Source organism: Harpia harpyja, chromosome 4 (genome assembly GCF_026419915.1).
Source record: "Harpia harpyja isolate bHarHar1 chromosome 4, bHarHar1 primary haplotype, whole genome shotgun sequence".
Lineage (NCBI taxonomy): Eukaryota > Metazoa > Chordata > Aves > Accipitriformes > Accipitridae > Harpia > Harpia harpyja.
This window is the reverse complement of record NC_068943.1, coordinates 29,715,840-29,739,187: the sequence shown is the minus strand read 5'-3', so window position 1 is coordinate 29,739,187 and position 23,348 is coordinate 29,715,840. Positions and strand designations below refer to the sequence as shown.

Here is a 23,348-nt window from a genome sequence, read left to right as displayed (position 1 = left end):
GCCCCATCCCCCACTTACTCTCTAACTGTGGTGTAAAGCTCATGTAAACAAGCTTTAATTCAGTCCGCACTCATCTCCAGCTCACTCTTCTACCAAAAGAAATTCCACTGTTTCTCAGGGGCCAAGGGAGTCTTAAAAGTCACAGAGGAGAATCTTGTAAGCACTGAAAAGCAGCTGCACATCGTACAAGGTACGCAACTACAAAGAGAACACTGAACTCAGCTACTAATGGTTCTCAGTGGATCTCTACATGCTCTTAGTGTGCTTTATTGCAATGGTGTTTTAGCCCCCTATTACAAAAACAGGGACAAGGCACTTCTTTAAGCATGATCTTGGATAACTTTTAGATTTAACTAATACAGAAAAGGCCTATGAAAGATCTATGGGGGGGGTTAAATAGTCTAAACACTACTGATCCAAAGCAAGTCTCCATAAACCTATTCAGCCCAATTTTCTCTAAATTCCACCTGACTCTAGACCATCAAATAGTTCTTACTCATACTTGAAAGAATGTCTAGCACTATTATCATTTAATTAATTAGCAACATTGATACAACTCTGAATACAAATGGATTCAGAGTTTCTGTTTTTCATTTTTAAACATCAGCAAACCATTACAGCAATCTCTGTCTACTAAGATCTAGACAAAGTAGAAGTGTGGAATTGCACTGTAAACATGTATGTTATGGATTATACTCGTGTAAATTGCGCAGGAAGATTAAATCCTTAACTTTTTAAAATGGCACAGCACAACCACACTAGTTTGTTACACTTCCCCTTTTAAAACAGTATTTCCTCATCCAACTCTCCAGAATAATATCTTAAGGCATAACCATAATACCGACTCCTGGTCCCTCACCAGCAATTCACAGCTAGCAGTCAATTCAGTAAAGTTTTAGCTTTGCAGATGACAATTGTACCATATTAATAAGCACAACTCTACTAAGGAGAAGGTTACAAACCAAAATACTGATACACAAAGGTTTTTAACAACAACAAAAAACGCCACCCCAAACCCACAACCAACCAAATCCCTCCCCCCCCCCAAACACCCTCCACACAAAACAAATGCCCCCCCACTTTAAGTAAGCTGTTCTAGATCATTCTAATACAAAGGCTGACCCAGGTAGTATTTTAAATACATATAAAACACTGATGATCATATTAAAATATTTATTTTCTACCTTTCAACAATATTTAAAACTTAGGTTTTTAAATGCTCAGGATACATGTATTTCATTTCTCAAACACCAAAATTCCTCCATCTAAAAAACTAGGTACTACTTAGAAGAAATCACCAGTGCTGAAGAACATTATTTTCCAATATAGATAGATACATACTGTACCTGCAAATGAGCAGTATCCATCTCTTCAGCAAAACCTACAAATGTAATCTGTAAAATAAATACATGAATATATTGAAGTACAGAAAAGAACTTTTTCATTTTCTGCAGATATTAATGCAGATATAATGAGTTAAATATTCAGCAGGCTTTACCATAAAGCTTCATTCTACTGCCACGAAAACCATACCTTAGGGTAGCATAGCAAAGAATAGTAACGCTATACTATTTGACTTGTGAAAGGTCAGATCAGACTCAAGAGCATATACAACATTTAAAACCCACTACACAGAAATTTTTCTAGTGGCCTATTGGCTGGTATACACTGAGCAACACATACAAGCCTCATTATATCTGTTAAAATAAACATGATTTTGCAAAGATCAGTGCTCATCTGTCCTTGCTTCAGGCTGGACACATATAAAACAGTTCCAGTCTGAAATCTGTCCCTGCTAACAAACTGGGAAGCATTTGGATATACTGAAAAGAGCATAATGCCAGCACATTATACAATTTACCATGTAAATTGATTTAGCCTAAGGCCAAAACACAACAGATTACTTCAGCCACATGTTTGCATGCAATATCCAAGCAGACAAACCCCTAAAGTAAAAGAATTAAAATATTCAACCTCAAAAACAAAGGTCTTGTCAGGCTCAGGAACCTGGAATATGTCAGAAATGTCAGCTTTACCTAAGGTTTTTGTGCTTGTGGACAGGGGAGATATTTTATCACATATTGCCCCTCTCTTCTGTCTCCACGTGTCTTGTATCATTCAACACGAACAGACCAAAGAGAGTCAGTATTTTGTCTTGCCTTCATTCTTCAGTGTCAGATCATGACCTATTTTACAACCACTACTCAAACTTTGTTTCAGATTTCCTCAGTTCTCATTTAGTATTTCCCTAATGACAAATCAATAGGGTATCTGCATGCTCCAAAAAAACCCCAAGGCTACAGCTCATACTAATCTCAGGCCACAGCTCATGCTAAATTCTAGCAGCTACTACCTGTTACTCTAAGGTAGTCAGTTGGTTCTCAAGCTTAAAACCAGCAAATAACATCACTATGTTTATAATCATTTATTATTAACTGGTTCAGCTACTTGCTTGTGTATACACAGAATCCCTGAAATGGACAGAACTAGAAAAAAAAATGGCTAAAGAACAATTCTGGTTTGAACTGTACTTGAGTTTTGAGTATGTTACTTCAAAGTGTGACCAAAAAAGACCCCAAACTTTCTTTTAAACTGAAATCATACTAAAATATGAAAAATTCTGACCTGTTTATTTCAGAGGGCCTCATGCTGGGAAGCTACTGTGCCCCCAGAAAAGATCTTCCTGTTTACATCCACTTATCCTTATTTCAGTTATGACAACATCATAAATGAAACAATGCTTCACAGTAGCATTACAAATAGCTCCAGACAAATTACAGATCTCCAGCACTGTATTCACTGTGTTAACTATGAAACGATCCTGTTTGAGCAACGTACCCTTCAACTCCTACATCTTTTCTTGAACTCCTAAATCTTTTATCTGCACAATATCTGCAAGACACCCTTCAACTTCTACATCCTTTTATCTGTACAATACCTACAATATGAACTGAATTCCTCCACAGAAGAGGTGAAATAGCAAACAATTTAAAGGACTTAAAAAAACCCCTAGCTCTCTGAAGAACATTTTGGGAGGCTTTAGGGTTTGTTGCTGTTGGGGTTTTTTTGGTAGTTTGGGTTTGGTTTTTTTATGGGTGTTTGCTCTTTTGTCTTCTTACATGCCCCTTCCTCTTCCTCAAGATGATGATTCCAATCCTTTCCTCCTTCCACAGGATAACTCATTGTACAAGATAGGGCAGTGTGGAGGAGTCATAGCTTCACACAAATGAAGGCCAGCCAGTCCGTATGTACACTGACAGGCCAGCAGACTGCTGTCAAAGAGACCACACCACTGCCAAGTCTGACTACTTTTGCATCAGTGACCACACTGATTTGGATTTCTTTACTGTGCCCAAACTCCAGTTTTCACAGAAAAATAATCACCTTTTAATACCTCGAACATGTCTGAAGTTAGTACCCAGTTCATAAGCTGTTGGGGAGTTGTAGGGAGATAGAAAGGCCAACGGTCAGTAACACAAGTCTTTTCTTTAAACTAAAAATAGTGTATGAGACACTGTATTTGAAGGTTATCATAATCCACGGGTACAGAGGAAATGAACTAAAATGGTACAGGAAAACCTAAATTCTGGTTTTCCTAAGTCTGAGTAATTATCTATGCGGTCCTAATAATGTTCTTTTAACGTTATTCTGCAAATAGGTGTCTTTCCCTATATTTTTGTAAGAAAAAAAATACCTGTTCTGTGGCAGGATATTGACCCTCTTACATTTCAACCACAGGGCTCTTAATTGCTAGAACTAATAAGGTACCTAAATATAGTCAGCTATTTTTCTCCACAGGGACCATTATTACAGGCATATAAAACACATTGCCAGCTATTTGTCAGGTATTTGCTACAAGACAAAAAGAAAGGAGCAGGGCGGGGGGAAGGACACAACATTTGAGGGGTTTGTAGATTCTAGAGTATGGTCTGTCTGAACAGACACAGACAAGGGTTTGCCCACTCCTCCACTGCTTAGCTCTTCTTCCTTACCTCTAATCTGTCACAGCTCTTCATCTTTCACAAATTCAGCTTCTTGCCTGCTCCCCAAACTTTCATACGGTCACAACCTCACCATCCAGCCAGTCCCAAAAACCCTGGTGTTGTGTTATCCAGGCAATCCTAACTCATCTCTGCTGGTCACACAATCTGCCTCTTCCCTTCTTCTTGCTACTCCTTACCCAATTCACCAGTCTTCCCTAACCACTTCCCAAGTCTTTTTTGCTTCATTTTTCCTTATCTCAGCTCCTCTGCCTGGCCAGTTCAGGTCATCCTTTCCTCCTCTAAGCTCCTTGTCAAGCCTGCCAACTACTACTTAGCAGTCTTCTAAGACACTTAATATGAGATACATAGTACACATCATTTCTTACTTTTTCCTCTTCCCTTTAGAGAAGCTGCTGTTAGTCTTGTAACTCAAATAGCTCTAGTCATTCCTCCTCACAGCTTGAGATTTACCTAGACAGTCCTGCATTCTGTCCAGGTCTACTTCTTTTATCTCCAGACCTTGTCCAGCTTTTGGCCCCTCTGTATTAATGTAAAAGAAGTCTAGATCTGCAATATTAAGGCTTCACCTTTTAGTGCTGAGCACAGGGCAAACAAGAGTAATCACTTTAACTTTTATCTTCAGACCTGGATCAGAATGTTCTGCTACTTCGTTAGGATACCATCCATACAACCTTGACCACAGGAGTGCTCACAAATGCAGTACACCCAGTTATACAATTCTTACAAAATCATCTATCTACACATTTTGGTTTTTTAGTTTCACAAATCCTACAAAGCAGAGAAATGTCATCTTGAAATGTCACAGGTCTTTTCAAGATTACAGTGACTGAATTCACGAATGACAATAGAGGGTACAGATTTTACGGCCAGTAACTTGCAGCATTGTTCACATTTACTATTCCGCAACTTTGCATACTGCTTCAAGCTAAATCATTTTCTCTCATAGCCACAAAATATACATAAATGGTCAGGTTATGCCAAACCTCAATAAAATTATCTTGTTCTTCCCGATTTAGACATCCCTCTGCTGATATATTGCATAACTCTTTTCTGCTGTGTAGCAGTGACTTCATAGAGTGCAGTACACCTTCACCAAAACTCTGAAAAACAATGAAAAAAAATATAAGAAAAAAAATGCATTTTCAGTTTTGGATACAGGGTCCGTCCATCAATCCCCTGCCCCCCAATAGGTTTCCCTACTCTAAGTACTATTTCAAATTACTTTGTATATAAATCACCAAGTTTGAAGTTTAAATTTAGTTCAGGACATGGAACTGAAACAGTTAAGTTGTTTTCTTCAGGCAATACTTTTGTTACAAAAGAAGTTGACCATTCTGTATTAAAAAAAGAAGAGATGAGAACATGCAGACTTGGAAAAAAGAAACAGATGAATCCAAGAAGAAATCCAAGCCCCATTTATTCCTTCCATCAAAGCCTGTATATGGAACTTTTCCATCAGCTTTTCCTTAGAAAGGATGAAAAGCAAATTTAGCCAAGAAAAGTAAAGGAGGTGGCTTCAAAAGTCAGAGGGGAAGAAAAATAAACAAAAAAAAAAAAACAGGAAGAAGACAAAAAAAAAAACAACCAAGAAAATCCACACACATCTTCCTTTTCCATTCCTTGAACAATATGAAACAACTGTAACTTAATCCCATGTAAATACTTCTTGCAACACTTCTTATATTTACACTTATAGTGACATGCAACCACCCACAGATGGCTAAAAAAGGCTTAAGCATCTAAAACTTTCTCCCAGTGTAACAAAGTGCAGCAGAACAAAAGAATTATCATCTCTGGTATCTGCAGGCAAATAAAACAAGATGACAGAACAACAACAGAAACTGGTTCATTCAGCTTGTAAAAAAGACAGCATCCTCTCACTTGTTTTAGAAAGTTAGCAACCTTTTTTTTTTATTATTATTTTAAACCTGTCATCTTCTCTAGCAAGTAGGTAAGAAGACAAATAAGATCACAATATGGTTATAAATTGTTAATCCGGTTATTTACTCTCTCTACATGATTGCCCTGTTAAAAATGAAGTGAGAAATCAGTTTGTCCAACTTATGACAAGTTATTTCAAATTTGCATAGCTTCTTAAACAACAGAAGTGCTAGATAGCCAAATTTAGTCAGAGAATGTTCTGCATTTCTGATACTCCCACAGCAAGAACAATGCCTTTATGGTAAAAAGTGAACTTACGTATTACAGTTAAAACTCAAGATATGGGCTTTTTGCTGGAGAAAAAATGGTATCAAGTACTACTACATGGGAAGCCAAATTATTATAGCATGGCCAGTGTCACCATGCTTGTGCTCACGGCAATACAAAATTAGGAAAGCATTTCTAGAATGAAGAGACAAAAGCAAAATAGAAACTTCACTTCAGGATCCTTGAGATTACCAAAATATATTTCAGAATGTTAGCAAACAAGGCTCAGGCTACCACCCTGACAGCCAAGGCCAAGTGACATTAAAGCTATCAAAACAGTAATTTTTATGGAAAAGTAACAGCTGAACTATTTTAAAATGCGTTTTAAGCAGTCATTGGATCATTTGAAATAAATTAATGAAGTGTTCCTCTAATTTTCACTTTCATCTATTCCTTTGCCCCCACGTTTAGTTGCAATTTACCTCCACACATTCGTAATATATCTTTGTACTTCCAAAAGTATGCTGACAGTGTCTTTCTCTTTGATTCTCTGGATATTCCAAATTGGTGGCTGTGATACCAATATTGCTCAAAGACTCTTCCCCAGTAATTCCTCCATTCATCTCATACAAAAGTCATTTGTGAAGTCAAGCAAGCATGTTGAAATGTCTCATATTCAGCTTCTACAATAATTTAATCAGTCACAGCACTCAAAATAGTAATTAAAAAAAAAAAAGATCACACAACATGACCTGCTAATTTTCTGCAGACCAACAGTGATCCAGTTTGAGAAGGGCTCATCTTTATTCTCCAGTAGTTAGGTTTTCTAAGGCTACAAACTATTACATATACCTTATTTATAAGCAAGTACTTTTCCCTAGTTTAACATCCTGAAAGGCAGGATGGATAACCAGAACAGGAATATGGTATTAGGAACTACTGAGGTGAAGGAAAATTCAAAATTTTGGAGAATACTAAGTTGAAGTGGGAGAAGAAGAAAGATGCAGCAATTGGGAAAATCTCCCTCAGGTCTGGAAGAACCAGCATACAAGACTATATGTAGGTCTGGTAGCACACTGATGGTGGCACTACATTAACTGAAGAGATAAAATATCCATATTTAAAAAGGAGGAAGTGATGCATGTTTTTAAGATCATATTAATGAATATAAAAAAAGTTCAAAACATGCAAAGAATAAAGATATGGAAATTAACAAGCACAAAACATACATAGAGAAAAGATTTCATCTATCTGGACTTCCATAGATTGTTTACACTGAAATATACGAAAAGTTAACAAAACCAGAAAAAGACAGAATTTACTAAAAGAGCTGTTTCTGTAAAAGAATTTTCCTGAATGAAGATAGCAAAGTGGTTTTTTTGAGGATATAGTAGATGTAGGTCAGTAACCCAGTAATAGCAAATCATACAGGAAGAACTTGCTCAACGTGAGAGTATTTTAAAATGCAACCATAGGAAGTACAAAGTTATGTCCTTAAAAACCAAAAGCAGGTTTTAAAATAGAATTGTGAATTCACAAGCTGGGAAATAGAAGACCTGAGTTGACTTCTTGATCACGGTATAGCAACAAATGGTCAAATAGCAAACGTGACACTAGTACGCATCCTTTAGTGAAAGAACTGACATCAGAGTCACTGAGAAGGACATCCTGTGTAATTGCACATACAGTATCATCCACATGTAAAAAGAAGATTAACTCACAACAAGCACAGAAAGTAGGACTACGAAGGATAATCACTGGAATGCAGAGGCTTTCATATAAAAGCAGACTAAAACCTCAGTTTACAGAGTTTCCAAAAACCGAGGCTGACAGAGGACAGATAGTCAACTGTAAAAACATCACGAGGGTGAGCATCAGCAAAAGAAAAAAAAAACCTATTTAAGATGAAGAATAATGACATCCGTGAACAAACAGGTATAAATTTGCTGTGAATAGCTTCAGCCTGGAATTCATAAGATTATTAGCTATTACAGTAGTGTGGTTCAAAAAAATTTTAAAAGACCAGTAGGGTTTTTTTTTTTTCAATCTCCCCTCATTAATTGTGAGACTATATTTAAAAATTTTTTCATATTCTTATCAAAATTGTGTTTATGACAGCAAAGGACTCCTATCCAACACACAATGAAATCAAGTTCTCTCACAACCCCGGTCTAGGAGACAGGCAACTACATTAACGACTGAAAACCAGTAAGTTCCCAAGACTATCAGCTCAGTTTAGGTAAGGACAACAGGTCTTCTGCAACAAAAGGATGTTATTTGTTTTTATAAATAGTACAACTACTTCCAATATACATAGACATATGGGCAAAAAACCCCAACCAATCTATAAAGCTCTGCTTGCTAGGCCTGTGTACTCCTTCCTCACAGAAATTCAGTCACATGTCTCGCAAGAAATCCTATTTCAATTGCAAGCACACATTTCAAACTTACTAAGTTGTACTAGGGGAAAACACAAATATCCTCAAATGTTCACAGAGCAAGACAGACTTGAACAATGAAAATCCTTGTCATGCCTCTAGCTCAAATGAGCAATTCAAAGTTTTGCATTGTCCCCTTTGTGGCCAGCAAATCAAGAAGTCATTATCTATGGATCCTTCACAGTACACTGGAGGAAATTCTACACTAATCAGTCTCATGAACTATTTTAAACAACTGCTCTCTAATATTTCTAACAACCCACAAACCTGTAAGATGCCACAATCTGCAGAGAAATCAAGTCCAGTGCTGGAGACTCATGTTTACTCTGCGTTTAAGTAACAAAGCAGCTCTTCCTGATTTCATGTGCTGGAAGACTTAAATAGACTGAATATTTTGAAGTCATTTTGTAAAAAATGGAAACTTAGGTTTTAAATGTGCATACCACAACCATACACTGACTGTTAAGAGCTACTATTGCAACAATTCCTGTTAAGTATTACAAAGAGGACATGAATAAGACCGCAAGCTGCGAAGACATAAGATGAAACATAGTGCAACTCTGACCATCCTACTGCCTGGCTCTGTGAGAAAGGATGAAAGTTCCACACTATAATCTAAGTAGCCACCCCTCAGGGAAACATCAAGAGGAGGCAGCCACAGACCAAAACACTGGAGTCTGGCTGTATGAAAATGTAGAATTCTGCAAGACACCCAAGAAGGGCTGAATTCATGTTCCTAGAACCACACAGTCCAGAATGCTCAATGGCAATTAACGGAGCAGTTCACAGAGCTAATATTTTAGGCAACCATTACAATCAGTGAGGAATCACTGGTCACTGTCATTATTAGAAAGATGTTTTTGCAACGCAAAGGTCCGAAAACCTAGGGGAAGGTCGTTGGTTTGTTTGTTTTGTTTTTTAAATTGAAGAAGAAAAAAAAATAAAGGGCAGACTAAAAAAGTCCTCTAGAATCGGTTTATGTTCAGGTTAAGAATGCAAAATGACTTGACTCCAGTTAAAGAACTCCATTTGAGCTGGAGATTTCTCATTTACCAATAAAATAAAAGTCTTTTATACCGTGTGTCTTAAAAGTGAAAGAATTTCACCCATAATTACAAGCTGCTTAATATATGGCAGTTAACATTCCATATCAGGACCTGGAACAACTGATGACCTGCCTGGCAGTCCCATAATGCTTACCTTTGCCTTCAAGCAGTTTCTGCAGGACCTAGAACACAGACACTGTTTCCTTAAAACAACAAAATCTGCTTATGGAAAAAAATAATGCAATTTTCATGTGACAAGATACTTCCTTGCCCAGTTTCTCCTCTTAAGCATTGCACACACTCGCAAGTAAGGAATTTATTAGTAACCAGGAAAAACCTAGAAAAACTCATTTGTATTCAACTACTTTGAGAAGTATGATTGGATAAATATATTTGTTCCTTCAGGATAAACTGCAACTTTCATTTGAGTAGCTTATAGAAGCTGCAAGAAAATTTGAGGGAGAGTATTTATATTCTCCAAGCTGAAGTGACAAAATTTAAAAGAATAAATAAATAAATACTGTTGAAAAAAAAACACTAATCTTTCATGAGTGCTAGACATACTTTCTTTTTCACCAAAGCACTGCCTCAAAGTTCATGTAAACACAATGATAAGCCAGTCAAGAAACCAAGATCTAAAGATATTACAGCAAACCCTAACACAGACTTCACAGAACAGTTTTCAGTGAACACTACATATTTATATTTTATTACATATAAACTTGAAAAATGTGTGCTCAGAATAAAAGTTATACTCCAATAAACAAGGCAAATTTTAGCAAATAAATACATCATGATTTCATCATATCACCTTGTTGTGGTTTAACCCCAGCCAGCAATTAAGCACCAGGCAGCTGCTCACTCACTTCTCCCCTACCCAGTGGGATGGGGGAAAGAATCAGGAAAAAAAAAAAGTAAAACTTGTGGGTTGAGTAAGAACAGTTTAATAGGACAGAAAAGAAAATAATAATAATGATAATAACAATAATAAAATGACAACAATAATAATAAAAGAATTGGTATGTACAAAACAAGTGATGCACAATGCAATTGCTCACCACTCACCAACCAATGCCCAATTAGTTCCTGAGCAGCTATCCCCCCCAGGCCCACTCCACGCAGTTTATATACTGGACATGACATCACATGGTATGCAATACCCCTTTGGCCAGTTTGGGTCAGCTGTCCTCACTGTGTCCCCTCCCAACTTCTTGTGCCCCTCCAGCCTTCTTGCTGGCTGAGCATCAGAAGCTGAAAAATCCTTGACTTAGTCTAAACAGTACTCAGCAACAACTGAAAACATCAGTGTCTTATCAACATTCTTCTCATACTAAATCCAAAACATAACACTATACCAGCTACTAGAAAGAAAATTAACTCTATCCCAGCCAAAACCAGGACACACCTTAAAACAAAAGGCAAAGACAAAAGGCAAAAGCATGCACCCCTTCCTTAAATTATTCTGTCTCCCAGTTCCATTACAGTAAATATGCCAAAGCATAAAGCAAAGGCAGTTTATTTGCCTCCTTGAAATGTTAAGACAACCAAAATTAAAACACATAAAGAAAAAAAAACCAAACACAACACCCTACCAATTCACTTGGTTCATTATTAGACTGTTGCAATAAAGATCGAAAAGCTCTGAAATTTTTTTTAAATACAGATAATTACCTTTTTCACAGATATTCTCGGTTTCATTCGATTGCCCTGAGCCCTGGCGTACATATCCATGATTTTACCAATCTTAGTATTCGATGAAAGAAGTCAGCTCAAAAATACCTAGGAAAAACATTTATACTTGATTATTTTATGTTTCCCCATTTAGTTTGTATACATTTTGAAAATGCAAGTAGGCAAAACAAGAAGCAATAAGAACAATTATAAAGCATTTTAAAACCAAGAAAGATTAAACAGTACACCATCCATACTGACTGTTGCCTTTAAAAAAAAGTACTGCCTTAATGATTTTTAAAATGATGTACGAAATGTGAAACACAAACCTTACAGTTAGTTCTAACATTTTTCTTTAACTAGATTTCAAGGCTGCATTGGCAGGGGGGAGGAACTTTACATTAAATAATGTTTCACTATCGCTGATACTCTGGTGAAGTTTATCAGCAGATTCCTGTACCATACAACGCACTGGAACTACCCTTCAACAATCCTGAGAGGAAAATGTACTACCTACCCACTCAGTCAACTGGCTTATTTATTTCTGTCAACTGTAAGTACTACAAACACATGTGACTCCTATTTAGGCTAACAGGTATCAACAATCTTGTTTTCTGGCACTGCTCTGGGCAGTCCTGTCTCTGCTGGCATAACAGGGGGGATCAAAGATACATTTATCAAAGTAGGTCAGAAGAGTTTCTGGTTGAGTCAGCTACCCTTATTGATCATAAGTCTAATTCTAACAACAAGAACAAAAAAAAATTATAGCAATGAAATCAAAACAAGTTTTTCAAGTTTCTCTGTTTAACCAGCAGCAATGAAAAGAAACAGAATAATCTAGTTTGTTTCATTCATCTCTACATGCCCTAAAACAGGCAATAAATATAGGGTATTAATAAAGACAAAAAGCATGTGCTGGGCTTTTAAGTTCTATAGAAGTTTTAATACTTCATCTTTTCCCACAGTCACACGATTTAGCCAGGAAAAGGAACTCCTAGACTATCCAAAATAAACCAGGGAAGGAGCAAATGCATGTAAAAATGACTGCAAAATAAAAAAGAAACACCAAGACATCAGAGTATAGGCCTCCTTTGCACAACTGACCAGCTTGGTTTTCTCGATCTCATCTCGACCACATATTTAACCTTTATACGGGACAGAAATCTTTATATGGGTTTGTTCTTGAGTATATGTAGTTTAAATAAGAAGAGTAGTGGCATCAAGTAATTGTATTCTTCTTCTTCCATCCCCAGCACTGATAAAAGTAAAACCTCCTCAAGTATGCAATAGCAAGAGATTCTTAGGTACATCTATTCATATTCTACCTTGCTTTCTGCTTTCATTCATAAAGATTAACTTTGCTAGAATCTTAGAAAAAAAGTTACACTTAGGTAAATAAACCACAATATTTTAATCTCTGGAGCACAGCATCTCTCTTAACTGGATGTCTGAAGTTTGGAAAATTAAGACAATGACATGAAGCAGCTAGGTACATGTTAGACAGATTACATATTATATATAAATATAATCAAAATAAAAAACTCAAATCATAGTAAACTTCTGTGGATGGAAGATTAAAAAACACAATGCTTCTGTTGAGACTCGTGTTTAAAAAAAAAAAAGCCATGAAACAGTATCAAGCAAGAAAAAGAAACCCACCTCACTGGTCCCTACTGCTCCATCTTAAATGGCTAATCCACTCTGTTAATATAATCATATCAGGGAAAGACACATCCTTGTCCTAAGAAGAGCCATCTATGGGAAGAGCTGGTTTCTCACATAGGGTCAAGTCAATTACTTGGGCTCCACATTTTTGGACTGATGGCTCCTTGCAGCAATTTTAATAAAGCCTAGCAGAGCAAAATCATGGAGATGACTTTATAAACACGTTGGGTCCCGCTGTATTTACTGAGGTACAGCAGTCTGCAGTTACACTGCCTTTAGGCAGTAGGTTAAGTATTTTCCTGTGGCATCAGCCAGTAAACTCTGGAGACCCAAACATCAACACAGAGCCACCTGCAGTGTCATCTACCTCATGAAACCAACAGACTTGTAAATCACAGTACAAAGACTCTGAAAGATGCTGGACAGAAACTGTACTGGTTTATCAACACCATAACCATTTTGTCTTGTCTGCATCCTGTCCTTCAGTACTTGAATTATACAGGTTCTCTCCACCACCTATAGCATCGCAGCTCTCCGTCATCCATTTCAGAGAAACCTTAAGGGTCCCACTTGTCCAACAACGCAACAAAACCTGAAAGTGGTCTTTTTAATATATTAAACTATTATCCATTTTCAAAAGAACAATGGTCCAATCATCTGAGAAGTACCCGAACTTTAAAGCTAACTAGAAAGGAAGTGAAAGCACTGACAAACAAAACAGCCTGGAAATAGCTTGTTTCTTGTGTAAATAAAACCTACCGTTTAAAATTATTTTTACTTCTGCATATTGTATTTGACTATTAAATTTAATTTCCTCCTACTGTGAACTCAAAAAAGGGGGGGAATAAATGGCAGAAGTATCAGATGTAAGAGGAATGGGACTTCCCTGTTACTGAGTAAGTATCAGTAGATGCCAAAAAAAAAAATTGATCACTCAACTGATAAATACCCACACTAAGTTTAACCATCTCCCCCTTGCTAGCAAGTTGGATCACCTTAAATGCACATAGCATGGCCAACAAACAGGAGGAGTTGGAAGCCACCATGCTGCCAGAAGGCTATGACCCAGTTGCCATTACTGAAACTTGGTGGGACAAATCCCATGACTGGAGTGCAGCTATTGATGGGTACAGGCTGTTCAGCAGGGACAGGCGAGTTCTCTACATCAAGAACTGGACAGAGTGTGAAGAGCTGTCTCTGAAGAATAGCCACAAGCAGGTTGAAAGCTTATGAGTAAGAATCAGAGACCGAGGCGATAAAGGGAACCTTGTGGCTGGTGTCTACTGCAGGCTGCCTGACCAAGGGGAGCCCACTGATGAAGCCTTCTTACTCCAGCTACAGGAGACATCGCACTTGCAGGCTCTCGTCCTGCTGGGGGACTTCAGCCACCCCAACATCTGCTGGAAAAGTGGCACGGCAAGCTGTAGGCAATCCAGGAGACTCCTGGAATGCATCGAGGATAACTTCTTAAGCCAGGTATTAGACAGCCCTACCAGAGGGGATGCGATACTGGACCTGTTGGTCACCAACGCAAGTGGAGTAACTGGCAACATCAAGATTGGAGGCAGCCTGGGCTGCAGGGATCGTGCACTGGTGGAGTTCACAGTTCTGAGGGATATGGGCCAGGCAAAGAGTAAAGTCAGGACCCTGAATTTTAGGAAGGCAAACTTCCAGCTCTTCAAGGAGTTAGTCAATACAACCCCCTGGGAAACTGCCCTCAGGGACAAGGGAGCAGAACAGAGCTTGCAGATCCGTAAGGATGCTTTCCATAGAGTGCAAGAGATCTCGATCCCCAGGTGTAAGAAATCAGGAAAGGAGGGCAAGAAACTGGCATGCCTGAGTCAAGACCTGCTGATCAAACTAAAGGGCAAGAAGGAACTGCACATGCAGTGGAAGCAGGGACAGGTATCCTGGGAAGAGTATAGGGATGCTGTCTGGTTGTGTAGGGATGGGGCCAGGAAGGCCAAAGCGTGGATGGCGGTGAACTTGGCAAGGAATGCAAAGAATAATAAGAAGGGCTTCTATAGGTATGTCAGCCAGCACAGGAAGGTCAGAGAAAGCGTACCCCCACACCCCCCTCTGAAGAGCAAGACTGGCAAACTGGTAACAACAGACAAGGAGAAGGCTGAGGTACTCCACAACTTTTTTGCCTCAGTCTTCACTGCCAACCTCTCCTCCCACACCTCTTGAGTGGATGGGCCGCAAGGCAGGGACTGGGGGAACAAAGTCCGTCCCACTGTAAGAGCAATCAGGTTCGTGAGCACCTGAGGAACTTGAACATACACAAGTCTATGGGACCTGACAAGATGCACCCGAGTCCTGAGGGAATTGGCTGATTTAGCTGCCAAGCCACTCTCCATGATATTTGAAAAGTCATGGCAGTCAGGTGAAGTCCCTGGGGACTGGAAAAAGGGAAACATTACACCCATTTTTAAAAAGGGTAGAAGGGAGGACCCTGGGAACTACTGATCTGTCAGCCTCACCTCTGTGCCTGGGAAGATCATGGAACACATCCTCCTAGAAGCTATGCTAAGGCACGTGGAGGACTGGGAGGTGATTCGAGACAGCCAGCGTGGCTTCACCAAGGGCAAGTCCTGCCTGACCAACCTAGTGGCCTTCTAGGATGGAGTGACTACATCAGTGGACAAGGAAAGAGCTACGGATGTTGTCTGTCTGGACTTCTGTAAGGCCTTTGACATGGTCCCCCCCAACATCCTTCTCTCTAAATTGGAGAGAGATGGATTTGATGGGTGGACTGTTTGGTGGCTGAGGAACTGGTTGGATGGTCGCATCCAGAGGGCAGTGGTCAATGGCTCAATGTCCAGATGGAGATCGGTGACAAGTGGTGTCCCTCAGGGGTCTGTATTGGGACCAGTACTGTGTAATATCTTCATCAAGGACATAGACAGTGGGAACGAGTGCACCATCAGCAAGTTTGTAGATGACGCCAAGCTGAGTGGTGTGGCTGACATGCCTGAGGGACGGGATGTCATCCAGAGGGACCTGGACAAACTCGATAAGTGGGCCCATGTGAACCTCATGAGGTTCACCAAGGCCAAGTGCAGGGTCCTGGCCCCTGGGTCGGGGCAATCCCCAGTATCAACACAGGCTGGGGGATGAAGGGATTGAGAGCAGCCCTGCCGAGAAGGACTTGGGGGATACTGGTGAATGAAAAATTGAGCACGAGCCGGCAACGTGCGCTCGCAGCCCAGAAAGCCGACCATGTCCTGGGCTGCATCCCAAGCAGCGTGGGCAGCAGGTCGAGGGAGGGGATTCTGCCCCTCTGCTCCCATCGCGGGAGAGCCCACCTGCGGTCCTGCGTCCAGCTCTGGGGTCCTCAGCACAGGACAGACATGGACCTGTTGGAGCGGGTCCAGAGGGGGGACACGAAAACCATCAGAGGGCTGGAGCACCTCTGCTATGGAGAAAGGCTGAGAGAGTTGGGGGTGTTCAGCCTGGAGAAGAGAAGGCTCCAGGGAGACCTCACTGCAGTCTTTCAGTACTTAAAGGGGGCTCATAAGAAAGATGGAGAGAGACTTCTTCCCAGAGCCTGTAGTGACAGGACAAAGGGCAATGGTTTTAAACTAAAAGAGGTAGATTTAGATTGGACATAAGGAAGAAATGTTTTACAATGAGGGTGGTGAGACACTGGAACAGGTTGCCCAGAGAGGTGGTAGATGCCCCTTCCCTGGAAACATTCAAGGTCAGGTTGGACGGGGCTCTGAGCAACCTGATCGAGTTGAAGATGTCCCTGCTCATTGCAGGGGGGTTGGACTAGATGATCTTTAAAAGTTCCTTCCAACCCAAACTGTTCTATGATTCTATAAATCCATTTTTCCAGTGATTTGCTGAGGAACACCCTTCTCATCAGACTATGTAATAAGCATTTAATTAGCTTTTCCAATCTTGTTTGAATATATGTAAGGAGCAAAATTAAATAATCAGCTTAAGGGAATCCAACAGGAATTTTGCCAAGGATTTCACCTCTTTGTACAAATTTGTCCTATGCCTAAATTTATTAAAAGTCAGTGTGTATTGACAATCATAAGCTGACAGAAAGGAAGAAAATTTATCTTTTGTCTATAAAGTGCAAATGTGCTGAGTAAATCTCTTAAATAGCTATAGGGGTATATGTGTACATGTGCATACCTATGTTAAAGGCACACAAGGACATGAGGAATTTGAACCATGTAGGCAATAAATGTTAACTATATTTAATATGTTCTTATTAAATTTCCAATAAAAGATTCTAGACAATGACAACAGTATATCTATGATTATGTTTCAAAAAAGTATTTTTGCTGTAGTACTGTTAAAAAAAAATACGACATCCTTCTTTTAAAGAAAAAGTACTTTTTTTTTTTGTCTTTAACACAATGACCTGAAGCAGGCCAAAGAACTTTGCTGATAATTTACAAAAGCCAGGTTTAATCTAATACTGAGCTTTGAAAGATTCATTCCAAACATGAAGTTGAAAAATACCTTAAAAACAATAATATGCACTCTTTTATAACCTTAGCAAAACAATTGCTATTGAAAACCAAATTAAAAAAGCCTACACTGACAGGCAGGCAGAATAGTCTGATGGATGCTTCTCTATTTCTCATTTCTAATGATTTATCACTTTCACTAATTGGGTTGGCAGTCTTGAAAAAGTCCATTTATAAAATGACAAGTTGTCTTGACCACAGCCGCATCCACACTAAGAAAAGCGGGTGGGGGTGGAATACATCATTGTTGGTCAGCATTAATGACAGTTATGAAAGGTTGGATCTTCTTTTTCTTGTTTGGTTCTAATTGTCTTACATTGTATTTTTGTTACATAGAAGCATGACGTGAATACCAAGCTTCACCAATTTCAAAAGAATCCTTCATTTTCTCTGCCTAGATCATCACTGAAAATCATCACCCCCACCTTCCCCCCAGTCCTGGGCCCGGATTCTCTAATATGTCCTGGGAAAAAAATATTACTTGATGTACCAGCAATATCCATTAGTCTAGATTTTGTGGTTTGCGCAGTTCTTTAAGTTTCTGTACTTCATTCTGTTGTGTATTTCATACATAACACAACTAAACCAATTAAGGGGGTATTATATTTTAAGCAGTAGCGTTTTCTCAAGCGATCTTATTTCCCCTTAGAGAAAACTTCACCAGAGAAAACCTTGTTTAGGGAGTACTTTTGGGGTTTGTTTGGTTTGTTTTTTGGGGTTTTTTTAAGATTTTATCATACCAAATGATTAACAGAGAGAGGGAATAATCTAATCTATTATTTTTCCACACTGAGTAAGACTTTCCACCACTATACTTCTTCAGCTGCCAACAGATTCTAAAGAACCCTTGAAGGATATGAAATTACCAGACATCAACCAAGATGGCATAATTCAATTACCATGCCTCAAAAAATCACCTTGCCTGCAGACCAAGAAATACTCCTTGACAAATGGGACCAACGTTGTTTAAGAACACTTACTTTCTCAAGAATTAATTACATATTGGCTGTATCTATCACTAAAGGCTAACTGTACAGCTCTGAAATAATCTTGCAAATATGAAGCAACATAAGACTCTTACCAAGTGTTAACATGGATAAATTAAGTGCATTGCGTTACCATTGATTTTAGTACCACTGATCTTCTCCAGATACAATATAACTTCTTTTTTTTCCTCCCTGTCTCACTCTGGCATTGTATCAGGGCTTCAATAAGAAAGCTGTAATACAGGACCTAGAGTTCATAGCCTTCCCCCCCCCCCCTCCACACTGGATATTGGGGGAAAACAGAGAAAGGTAGTTCAGTCATAATAAAGCAAGCCCCTCACAAGAACCACGAAAGCAAACGAGCAATACTCGTTGTTCCTCCTCCCTTCAGGGAGGAAAGGAATTGGGAGGAGACACTTTTAAAAAGCGCAATATTGAGAACGGGGTGAACTTATTTAACCCGTGCGCACCAACCACAAGCCAACCAACGCGGGAGGCAACGCGAACTCACCTCAGCCTCCCCCCACCAGCCACACGGGTCAGCCTCCAGCCGAGACTACAGACAACCCCAGCCGGGGCAGGGGTTTCACCGCATCTCCCACCGAAGCGATCCCCCGGCAGGCCTGCAGCCATCCCCGCCTGACAGGCCGGCAGGCTGCCCCCCCCCCCCCCCACCGGCCCTGCGTGGGGACGGAAGCGGAGGGCCCCCTCGCCTCCCACCCACCCCCAGCAGGGCAGCGGGGGACGGCTGGGAGCGGGGAAGGAGATAACAGCGAACACCCCGTACCTGACTGTCTCCTCAGCACCCGGCACCCGCAGCCATTTCACCGCCAAAGCAACGGAGCGACGGAGCGCCCGTCACGGCCGCGGCGCAGCTCCCCCTCCCCCGCCTCCGCCACCGCCCCGCCCTCGCCCCGCCCCTCCCTTCCTGCCCCGCCCCCTTGGCGCGCGCTTCCCCTCTCGCGACGCTTCCCCCACCAACACCATTTCCCCCCCCCGCCTTCGCGCCGGCGGAGGCGGGGAGGGGTGTCACGTGGCGGCTGCCGCCCCGTTCCCATTGGCGGGAATGAGAGACCGCCCCGGAAAAGGAGCCGCGAGGAGGGCGGGGCCTCGCGCCCGCTTGTGGTAGCTGGCGCGCGCCGCCCCCGGCCGTTATGGCTGTTAGTCGGACTCGGGGTGGGGGGGCGCGGCCTGGCCGGCTGGTGTGTCGTACTGCCCTGAGGGGAGCAAAAACCCCAGGTTGTGCCTGCCTGGCGGTGAGAGGGACAGCCCGCCTCTCCCTGTCACGTCTGCCCCGCTGGGTTTCCCCAGGCGCTCTCCCAGAGCGGGGTTTGCCGTAGGCCGGGTGGAAGCGCTCCCCCTCCCGCGGCACAGCCGCCGGGTGAACCTCTGTAACCGGTCCCGCTGGGTCCCATCCACAGCAGCAGTCTGGGTCGGGACAGTCAGGAGCAGGGTCTGCTCCGTGGGAGATGTGTGGTGTGGCACGGAGCTTGGCGCTCCTCTCCCTGCCTGGCAGGGTGGTTACAGCCGTTGAGAGGGCCCTCGGGAGGTTGTGTTGCTTGTGAGGTGGGTCGTTCCTGCCTAAAAGTCAGTCAGTCTGGACGGGAGGCCTGCCTTCTGGTTGCTCATGAAAGCCTCTCATGCCAGGGTTGCTTTCCAGCTGGCTGGCTGGCTCAGCAGGGTAGATGGGTTAGAGGCTACAGTCTGGTTTTAGTCAGACAAGACACAGACAGAAGGCTGTCGAGCCCTGTCTGAAACTCCTGTGCTGTTCCTCCCTTCCCACTCCTTTTTAAACTCAATGCTGCCAGATTCCCCACTACATCAGGTGTGCTGTTTACCCCAGCAAACACGCAATTGATTTTCAAATCCTCATGAGTTACGATGGAGATGTGTATTTAACCATACGTGCTCTTGGGGCCTGGGATTTCTTTGTATTTGCGAGGAAATGGTAGTCTTGTGTAGCTTCCCACCGTTACTCCATTTCAGCAGCAGCTCCTTCAGACACTAACGTGACAACCACAAGGACACCAATAAGGAAGTGTGTTGAATGATAAGCGGTGGATAGTCTAACGCTGTCAGCTAATGACTCTGTCCCTGCCCAAAAGAGAGACTCCCAGAATCTGCACAGGTCTTTCTGAGACTCAGCTTATGAGAGTGAGCCTCAGGAGGAGAAACAAGAGAACCAGAGTTCCACTGTGACTACAGGCGCAGACAAGGCAGCATGTGGTTGCAACAACTTCTGGAAGACAGAAAAGAAAGAGCTCCCAAAGCTCAATTCAGTGAGAATCCAAAGCCTCGTATACTGGGAGAGGGGGTAGGGAAGAAAAAAAGGGGGGAAAAAAATCATCAGAAGATCCTAGCCTTGTAGCTTTTTCAGTAGTGGGGGATTTCAAAGTCTAACCTGCCCCACTTTACAGAGAGAAAGACAGACAAAGAGAGAAAGACTCCCCTGACTGCCTTACAAGTTGCATTTTTCTTCTGGGTACCACCTGAGCCCTAGAAAAAGGATATGAGAATTTTTGTTACTGGATCTCCATTACTTTTCTGGATAATCCCTGCTTCTGCCTAGCTTCTGTTTTTACTTAAGCTGTGGCTTTTATTTCTGTTTAGTCCTTGATCATAGGCTGTTTCTGGATTTTGTAATCATTTTAGACACTTTAGAAGTCAGAGGATATGTATTTACTTACCTTTTTTGCTGACAGGTAGATAAACTATGTTTTAATTTACCCTAAAAAGTAATAAGCTGTGCGACAAAGCCCACAAACTATGCACAGATGAGATGATAGGTAAAAGAAAGAAAGGATTACTGGTTAACACAGTATTAGCTAAGTGGAACAAATTAAAAGGTTTCTCATATTCCCAGGGACTGCAGGTCCCTATGGGATGGGGAGAAAGTAAATGAATAATAGAATCAAATTTAACTCAAGTTAGTCATGATTTCAGTGCCCATTGAGACCAGCCTGGCTTGGAAATACACTGTCATTTGAGTAAAGAAATCTTAGCAGTTTGCACATCTTTGGTTAACCAGCAAAATACCTCTTTTTGACCAACTCCTTCATTCAAAACACTTGCAAGTTTTTGTGAAAACTAAAAATTCTATAAGAAGGTTTTGTTGTTTTTCATGTATCAAGACTTACAGTAAGTAAAAAATTTCCCAAACAAGATAGATCTGGAAGCAATGTAAACATGAGAAAGCATGCTTTAAAAATAAATTCAAGCCTTTTATTCCCTTTGTTTTATATTTCCCCTTAGACTATTCAGAATAATGAGTTCCTATGGCTCCCTGCCAAAACCTTGGAAAAAATCAAGATTTACCCTCATCAGGAAACTATGAAACATAACCCACAGCATGCCATTGTTTGTCAGGAAAAAAAAGGGGTTTTATACAATAATAAAAATGGGGATAGCTTTGAAATAGTGATTTATATTTTTTTTTACAATTGATTTAAATACTGCCTATGTAAAAGCACAGGAAACTTGGCTGGTCAACCAACATTTCTTAAAATTTGTATTAATTATGAAGAGATAGAGTATCTGGGTTCTGGTATTTTGTGACCTCTTCAGTTTTATATTTTTCAGGGCAGGGCCTGGCCAGCGGGAGCCTGTCCCACCATCCCCAGCCAGGGAGCGGGACAAGCCAGGGACCGCCCCAGCCCGGGCCTTCGGGCACCTGTGGGGACAGGGACGGGTCAAGGCCAGGCTGGGACATCTGTCCATGTGTGGGGGTCAGGATCAGGCCCGGTGAGGGGAACCGGCATCAGGTGAAGCTGGCTGGCTGGAGTCGCGCACCTGTACTGTTTTCTGCCTGCTCTTTCAGTATCAAAAATAGGCATCTTTAGAATCCTTTTGTCAGAAATACTGTCATGTCCCTGGAACTACCCTGAGTCACTGTCTGCACCTGTCTTTTAAGCTTGATATTTTCAGGATCACCGGCTTGGAGCAACTTCTTGAAAGATTATCTCAGACTGACTGCTATGTCATCTCTGTAAGGTATTGAATGCCAGTTCTATAAAAGGAGATGAAGAACTACTCTGTGACTTCGTGGCCATTTTCCATCCATTTTCTTACTAGTCCCCTATATTTTTTTCTTCTGTACATGAAAATTGAACAGTTGCATGATTGTGTCAGTGGGTTTTGGGGGGGGGGGTTGATACTACCTCTGAAAAATGTCCCTCTATAACTAAAGCTTTATTAAGGTCAGGCAAGACTTGACATCCAATAGACTACACTGACGTAATTTATAATAATACAGATTGCCTTCTCAAAGGCAAATAGGTAGTTTATAGTCCTTGTATTCCTACCTATAACAGGAAGCATAGCATATGCTTCTTGTCTCAAAACCTGGGTACGCCTTTCCGTTGATCCCTCCGCAGCAAGCTGGGAAGGATCTGCCATGCTTGATGCTATTTCCTCCCCCAAAATCTAGAGCTCATAATGTAATATTTCATGAATGACTTCTAGTGGCTTATCTGTTCATAACACACTCTTCTGCTCCCCAGCCCAGCTACCTGCTTCTACGTTGGCACTGCTTCTGGACTGTACCAGCATGAGCATTTGTGAAATCAAGCAGTAAATGAGACTGAACTGCAAAGACTAGAAAACAACCTGCTTTCCTGCCTTTTTGCTGATCCAGTTCACCAATGTAATAAACGTGTCAGCGTGGCACTGGGGATAGCACAACTGAGAACAGAAACAGCTTAAATGGGCTTGTTCTTCCACCGAGTTCATACCCACGTGTTGACTTGCTTTGCTTTTTCAACCCTGCTCAGTGTCTCCTTGAAAACACTCTTGACACACCTGCCAACTACAAAAGTGGAACTCTTCGTCTGAGTGCATAATTTCATTAGTCATCCTGTCATGAATCTTTGGCCTGAGTTGGACCACAGCGTTTGTCTCTGAC

General features: G+C 41.2%; 1 protein-coding gene across 2 annotated transcripts in view; it reads right to left on the bottom strand.

The window, feature by feature from the left end:
* AKAP11 (A-kinase anchoring protein 11) overlaps positions 1 to 19,368 on the bottom strand; it is a 45,805-nt gene extending 26,437 nt beyond the window's left edge. For both annotated transcript variants that reach the window (XM_052786063.1, XM_052786064.1), the window contains exons 1-4: positions 19,236 to 19,368; positions 11,308 to 11,415; positions 4,988 to 5,104; positions 1,347 to 1,394 (exon numbers count right to left, since the gene is read on the bottom strand). In XM_052786063.1, coding sequence (XP_052642023.1) covers positions 1,347 to 1,394; positions 4,988 to 5,104; positions 11,308 to 11,367 — 225 coding nt within the window. In that variant the 5' untranslated portion in view covers positions 11,368 to 11,415; positions 19,236 to 19,368. The remainder of the gene's footprint in view (positions 1 to 1,346; positions 1,395 to 4,987; positions 5,105 to 11,307; positions 11,416 to 19,235) is intronic.
* Between the last annotated feature and the right edge of the window lie 3,980 nt (positions 19,369 to 23,348).